At 36.5% G+C, this 7,806-nt stretch overlaps 1 protein-coding gene across 3 annotated transcripts in view; it reads left to right on the top strand.

Annotated features, from left to right (window-relative positions):
• The first annotated feature begins 202 nt into the window (after positions 1–202).
• The window catches only part of LOC112093322, a 22,998-nt gene continuing 15,394 nt past the window's right edge, over positions 203–7,806 (top strand). For all 3 annotated transcript variants that reach the window (XR_002902997.1, XR_002902996.1, XM_024171519.1), the window contains exons 1-4: positions 203–274; positions 547–626; positions 937–1,018; positions 2,237–2,269. Coding sequence is in view for 1 of the 3 variants with exons in the window: in XM_024171519.1 (XP_024027287.1) it covers positions 254–274; positions 547–626; positions 937–1,018; positions 2,237–2,269 (216 nt within the window). In the remaining 2 variants the exon portion in view is untranslated. The remainder of the gene's footprint in view (positions 275–546; positions 627–936; positions 1,019–2,236; positions 2,270–7,806) is intronic.

Here is a 7,806-nt window from a genome sequence, read left to right as displayed (position 1 = left end):
AAAAAAATTAAATGTAATTATTTGTGAGAGCTTTTTACTAGTAAAACTCGAATTCTAAACGAATCAGCGAAACAAACGAGGCTTATTCTGTCTTTATCTGCTTGCTCGGAGCTTTTTTTTTTTTTTTTTTTTTTTTTTTTTTTTTTTTTTCGGGGGTTTTTTTTTTTTTTTTTTTTTTTTTTTTTTTTTTTTTGCCAGAAATTTCCAATTACATTTCACCGAACGTCAATTTAGGTCGCGGAATTTCGCAGCCATGGCTCAAACCAGCAACAATGTGAGTCGAGTTTTTCGTTTGGTTATTTACTTCCCTAGCTCCGGCTTTCGAGTTTCTTAGGTTTATCAGAAGATTATTAGTGAATATGAAATTCTTAATTTCTGTTTTCCCCTCTGTTCATATCGCACTTTGGTTGAGTTTTTTGACTTGACTCTCCCAAAATCTAGCCAAAAATAGACTTATTTTTATTGATTATTATTATTATTTTGTTGTAAATTATTTAGTGTACAATTACGTTGCGGAATTTCAAGGTTTTGATTGTTTATGTTTAGGCACTTGGCGTTGATAACACCTTTAGAAGGAAATTTGATGGAGAAGAATATTTGGAACGAGCTCGGAGCGCGAAAGACAGGTTTTTTTTAAAAATTTTATATTCACTTCAAAGTTTCTCAATTTATTTGTGTTTTGCTTTTTTTTTTTTTTTTTTTTTTTTCCTTTTTGGGTTTTTGCAATTGATTTGGGGCTCTTAGTGACATTTCTTTGCTAATTTGCTGTACTGAATTTTAATTTAGGAGGCGGAGGGGAAAAATAAATCCAAATGTAACTTGATTCATGATTGAGCTTTTTTTTTTTTTTTTTTAATATGAATTGCAATGGATTGATGAACCCTTTGGACTGTAGAAAGATGTGTTTCAAGCGTTTTTGACATATCTTCTGTGCAGCAAAAGGCCCCCCGTGCAAAGAAAGCCATTGAAACATAGAGATTATGAAGTGGACCTTGAATCTCGCTTGGGAAAAACTCAAGTAAGTTGCTAGATCTTCATTTAATTGCTTTTATGTATTTCGTTGACATGGCTGAACTATTAGTTTTAGCACCGGCAATAAAATTTCTTGTGGAGGAGTAAATTAGTTGGCCGCTGCCACCGCTTGATATGCGAATGAACCTAATTCATTTCATGAGAGAGTCGGGGATTTCATTTTTTTTCGTTTTCGTATGCAACATACATGCTGAAGTTATGATTGTTGATTATTACTGATAGAGGGGTCAGAGAGTTGATCTGTTGTCTAATCCTTCCTAGCAAGTCCAGCTGCTTCAGAATTGAGATAGTGCACCAGCGGCTGGCACATGAAGATCTACAAAGCTTTAAATGGGGCTTCTATTTGGAGATGGTTATTAGTATTACAAGGACTGTTACTTCATCTGAAGGAAGCTTTAATTCACATATGAGACTATAGCAAAATTCTAGCCTCTCTAAAGGGCCTAACTACACATGCCTAGATGGAGGAAGGGAGACTACCAAAGAAAATATTTTGAGAGTTGACATTTAATTCGTATTTTCTGCCGTTTGAAGTGTTGGGAATTAGATATGCCTTATGGGGTTGGGTGAAAGTAAAATATCTTTAAATTAATACCTCTACTATAATTTAAGTTGCATTCTACAGCTTTGCAAGAAATTCTGGCGCTTGTTGATTTTGTTGTGGGACCACAATGAACGTGACATAAAATTGATCAATGGTCTACTCCGGGTTTTAAAGATGCGTGCTTGGTTTCCTAGACTATCAAGACCCTCTTTCTTCATTATTATTATTATTATTTTTTTTTTCTGTCCTGTTTAAAATCTCTGGTCTAAGATTTTAGGATGCCTTTTCTTTTTCTAAATAGCAATCTCAAGTTGTATGACACTGTAAACCAATTTTTTCTGTGCATATAATTGAATATATTTTTTGTTATGTTCTCTTTTGTTTATATTTTGCTTGGTGATTTATTTGCCATATAGTATTTTGCGTTCTTTTTCTTTTTCCCTTTTGAATTTTCAAAGCTTATGGTTGATAGTTTCAAATTAGCTTTCTTGTGGGTTTATTTATTTATTATTATTATTATTATTATTATTATTATTATTAGTATTATTTTTGCTCTGATCTTTCTTTCTTATTGTTCGTAATATGTATTTGCTTTTTGTTAATAATTAGTTACTCATTTTTCTAGTGGCTCTTTTCTTAATTTTCAATTGCCTTTTGCAGGTTGTTACTCTTATAGCACCTCTCAGTCAACAGGTATCTTTTCATCTGTGCACTAGTTTTTGTTACTCTTTTGTTTTTTGTTTTTTTTCCTGAAATACTATTAAATCTATTTAATGTTCTTTTTAATAATAGCCCGTTACAAAGTAGACAAAGTCCTATTTACTATGGTTTGACCATCAGTTTATGGGTGACAAGTAGTAGAAAACAATAACTCAGTTCCTAACTTACACCACAGAATCTTCCAAAAGTAACTCAAGAACTTAGCATCTCTATCCGAAACAATTGTTCTAGGCATACCATGTAATCTCACAATCTCCTAAAGAACAAATCAGCAACATGTGAAGCATTATCCATTTTGTGACATGGAATAAAGTGTGCCATCTTAGAAAATCTATCTACAACCACAAAAATCGAATCTCTACCACGTTTAGTCCTAGGCAATCCTAACACAAAGTCCGTCGAAATATCAATCCAGGGCTCACTAGTAATGGGCAGTGGTGTATATAAACCATGGGGTTGCATTCGAGATTTTGCTTGCCTACATGTGATACATCTACTACAAATTCTCTCAACATCCATTTTCATGTGTGGCCAATAGAAGTGTTCTTGCAAAACGGCCAGTGTTTTAGCTACCCCAAAATGTCCCATCAAACCCCCGCCATGTGTTTCCCTAACTAATAAATCCCACACGGAGCAATTCGGTATACACTAACTTATTTTCCTGAAACAAGTAATCCTCGTGCCTAAAATACTTACCATTGGCGGTCTTCTCACAAACGCTATACTCTTCACTAAAGTCATGGTCTAGAGGATATAACTCTTTAATATGTTAAAAACCAAGCAATTTAGTATCAAGAGTAGAAATTAGGACGTACCTGCGAGACAGTGCATTTGCAACCACATTCTCCTTACCTTGCTTATATCGGATGACGTATGGAAACGTCTCAATGAACTCCACCCAACGAGTATGTCTCTTGTTCAGTTTGTCTTGTCCTTTCAAGTGTTTCAACGATTCGTGATCAGTGTGAATCACGAACTCCTTGGGCCATAGGTAATGCTGCCATGTTTTCAAAGCCCGGACCTAGAGCCAGCAATATGGGTCACGACACGACAACACGACTCGAAAACGACACAAATTTCGCGGGTTAGGGTTGAGAAAAAAGAGGTTCGGGTCAGAATTGGGTCGACCTAAAATTGACACGAAAAACATGGGTCAGTTTCGGGTTGGACTTGCCTAACCCGAACACGACACGGAACTCGTAAAAAACTAAAAAATATATATTTTTCATTACATATTTTTAATTTTATTATGAACTTATGATATCATAATAGTTATACTCAAATCTTATACTATTATTTGCTTAATTTCAATGGATGTTATTGTATTTTAGTGTGTTATGAATTTTAAGTTATTTCTAAGATGTAAAAAACTAAATAAAAATATGTAATTTTCGTGTCAATTTCGGGTTCACGGGTCAATTTCGTGTCACGGGTCATTTTCGTGTCGTGTCGTGTCAACCCGTAAAATGATCGTGTTGCGGTTTTAAAAAAATTTCGTGTTACGAGTTGTGTTCGGGTTGACTGCAAATTCAGAAAGAAATGATCAAAATACGAAATGAACACAACACGTGACACGAATTGCCACCCTTACCCGGACCAATGCGTACAATTCCTTATCATAAGTCGGGCAGTTTAAAGCTGCCCCACTTAGCTTTTCACTGAAATACGCAATCGGTCGTCCTTCTTGCATAAGCACAGCGGCAATGCCTACTCCGAAAGCATCACATTCAATCTCAAACGTTTTGTTAAAGTTAGGTAAAGATAATAAGGGAGCGTTTGTCAATTTTTGCTTGATGAGCTGAAACGCCTTCTCTTGCTCTTCACCCCACTTTAAGCTAACGTTTTTCTTTATTACCTCAGTGAGTGGTGCTGCCAAAGTACTAAAGTCTTTCACAAATCGCCGATAGAAACTAGCGAGTCCATGAAAACTCCGTACGTTACCTATGCTTGTGGGATTCGGCCACTCTTGAATTGTCCGGATCTTTTCTTCATCAACCTGTATTCCTTGTGCGCTAACAACAAAAACCAAGAAACACAAGCTTATCTGTCATGCCCAACTTGCTGATAAGAAACTCAAAGCTTGGTCTGAATAATCCCTTCGTGAGAATATCAGCTATTTATTGTGTTGTTAGAACAAACGGCATACATATAGTGCTTTTTTCTAGCTTCTCTTTTATGAAATGTCTGTCAATTTCAACGTGTTTAGTTCTGTCATGTTGCACTGGGTTGTGAGCAATATTGATTGCAGCCTTGTTGTCACAGTAGAGTTTCATAGGCATCTCTATTGGTTTCTTCAACTCCTCAAGGATCCTTTTTAACCACAACATTTCACATACTCCATGATCCATTGTCCGGTACTCAGTTTCTGCACTACTTCGAGCTACTACACTTTGTTTCTTGCTCCTCCAAGTGACTAAGTTTCCCCAAACATAAGTGCAATATCCAGATGTAGGACTTCTGTCTGTGACGGAATTTGCCCAATCTGCATCTGTGTATGCTTTAATTGTTTTTTGCTCGTGTTTCTTGAAGAGGAGTCCTTTCCTTGGAGTGCTTTTCAAATACCTCAGGATTCGATCGATTGCCTCAAGGTGTTCTTCACGTGGTGAGTGCATGAATTGACTTACTATACTAACTGCGAATGCAATGTCTGGTCTGGTATGAGATAGGTAAATTAGTTTTCCTACCAACTTCTGATATCGTGTTGTATTTACCGGATCTCCATTTTGGCATCTCCCAACTTCTAGTTAGGGTCTATTGGGGTATCAGCAGGCCTACACCCACTCATTCTCGTTTCTTTAAGGAGGTCAAGGTCGTATTTCCTTTGTGAGACAACAATACCCTTTTTTGAACGAGCAACTTCCATTCCCAGAATATATTTTAAAGATCCCAAGTCTTTAATCTCGAATTCTGAAGCCAGACTTTTCTTCAAACGACTCATTTTAGCAGAATTATCTCCAGTAAGGATGGTATCATCTACGTAGACTATCAAAATTGCAATTTTCCCATCATCGGAGTGCTTGATGAACATAGTGTGGTCACTTTGGGCCTCAACATATCCCTCGTTCAAACCAGGCTCTTGGGGATTGTTTGAGCCCATAAAGTAATTTTCTTAGCTTACACACCTTAGATCTAAAGTGCTTATCAAATCTAGGCGGTGGATCCATATAAACTTCCACTTCCAATTCTCCGTTTAGAAATGCGTTTTTCACATCTAACTGTTGAAGCAGCCAGTCAAGAGTTGCTGCAATTGAAAGAAGTACTCTTACAGTATTCAGCTTTGCCATTAGAGCAAAGGTCTCGAGATAATCAACGCCATAGGTTTGAGTAAACCCTTTAGCCACCAATCGTGCTTTATATCTCTCGAGAGATCCATCCGAATTATACTTGATGGTGAACGCCCATTTACAGCCAACTGTTTTCTTTCCTCTCGGCAAATCCGTTTCTTCCCATATGTGATTCTTCTCAAGTACTCTCATCTCTTCAGAAATAACTTTCCCCCACCCAGGAACCTGTAAAGCTTCTTGTACACTCTTTGGAATTTCCATAGAAGTGAGATGTGAGGTAAATGAAAAAAATGAAGGAGAGATTCTTATAGGACACATAATTAGACATGGGGTGTTTAGTGCATGACCGGACATCCTTGCAGGTGGCAATAGGAATATTAAGATCATCAAATGACTCAGTACTAGCACTAGGGATAGACTGTATGGAATCATCAAGGGGCTCGGGACTGGAATTTAAATAAGAATCGGATTGATTGTTACTTGGGCACTTGGGGAAGTGTTTTGGTTCGTCCCTCAGTTTGGACTCATGGCCTTGTTGAAGATCGGGACCTTGTTTTTTTGAATTCAGTTTCCTCCTTGAGTAGACCAAGAGATCTGTATTCTTAGTACCAGTCTTGTTCCCATTTTCTGAGTTGCTGAGATTCTGATTTTGACATGGCAGTAGACTGCTTGAATTTTCAATATGTAAAACATCATTTGTTCAATCCATATTTTCCGGTTTTTTAACATGTGAATCCGAATTTTCAGTCTAAATGTGTTGAATCTATTTCAAAAACATCACAAACATCATTAATTCCAAATTTGGTTACATCTTCACTTGTACTCTCCCCCTGAAGATGAGTAGCAAAAAAAAGTTTAGATTCAAAAAAGGTTACATCCATGGTAACAAACATTTTTTTTTTTAAAAATTGGATAAAAGCATTTATAACCTTTTTGAGTAGGTGCATATCCTACAAAGACGCATTTTTTAGCTCTAGGGTCAAGTTTTCCCCGGTTATGATCATGAATGTGTATAAAGGTTGTGCATCCAAATATTTTTATAGGAAGTGTAGGTGATAACCTAGATGTTGGATAGCAACTTAAAAATACCTGTAATGGTGTTTTGAGTTTCAACACCCTAGTTGGCATCCTATTGATAAGGTAGGTAGCTGGGAGAATAGCTTCCCCTCAAAGATACTTCGGGACCTTATTTGTGAAATGTAGTGCTCTAGCTACTTCTAGGAGGTGTTTATTCTTTCGTTCAGCTATTCCATTTTGTTGAGGGGTGTCATTACACGAGCTTTGGTGAACTATGCCTTTTTCTTGGAAGAATTTTCCCAAAATCTTGTTAAAATACTCTTTTCCATTATCACTGTGAAAAACTTGAATTTGTGTTTGAAATTGTGTCATCACCATTATGTAAAAATTTTTGAACACCTCCACATCTGATTTTTCTTTTAGTAAGTAAACCTAACTTACCCTTGTGTGATCATCTATGAAAGTGACAAACCATCTCTTTCCTGATGGTGTTGTGATTCGCGAAGGCCCCCGTACATGACTATGTATTAATGAAAAAGGTTTTGAAGCCTTGTATGGTTGTAAATTGAAATGTGGTACGATGATGTTTAGTTAATTCACAAAATTCTCATTGAATTGAAGATGGATTTTTATTTCTAAATAAGTTTGGAAACAAATGTTTTAAATATTGAAAACTAGGGTGGCCTAACCTATAATGCCACATCATTATTTCATCCCTACTAGTAAAAGAAATAGATTCAAGACAAGTACTATGAGCCGGTCTTCTTGATTCGGATCCATCTTCAAAGAAATAAAGTCTACCAATCTCTCTAGCACTGCCAATCGTCCTCCCTGAGGTTAGTTCCTGAAACTCACAATAAGATGGATAAAAGTTAGCTTGACACTTATGATCATGTGTTATTTTGCTTATGGACAATAAGTTACAAGACAAATTTGGAACATGAAGGACATTATGAAGTCTGAGAGATGGAGAAACGCTGACTGATCCTATTCCAGCTATGGCTGAAAAGGATCCATCTGCAATTTTGATCTTTTTATTCCCTGCACACGGTTTGTAGGATGAAAATAGTTTTCAAGAGCTAGTCATGTGATCTGTGGCTCTAGAGTCAATAATCCATGGACAAAACAGTTTAGATTTTATACTAGAGAGAGCTGTAATGAGATACTTACCCTTCTGAGCTAAAGAACAAGAAGAATTTGAAAATTGTG

Source organism: Morus notabilis, unplaced genomic scaffold (genome assembly GCF_000414095.1).
Source record: "Morus notabilis unplaced genomic scaffold, ASM41409v2 Scaffold302, whole genome shotgun sequence".
Classification (NCBI taxonomy): Eukaryota; Viridiplantae; Streptophyta; class Magnoliopsida; order Rosales; family Moraceae; genus Morus; species Morus notabilis.
This window is presented reverse-complemented; position numbering and strand designations above follow the sequence as displayed.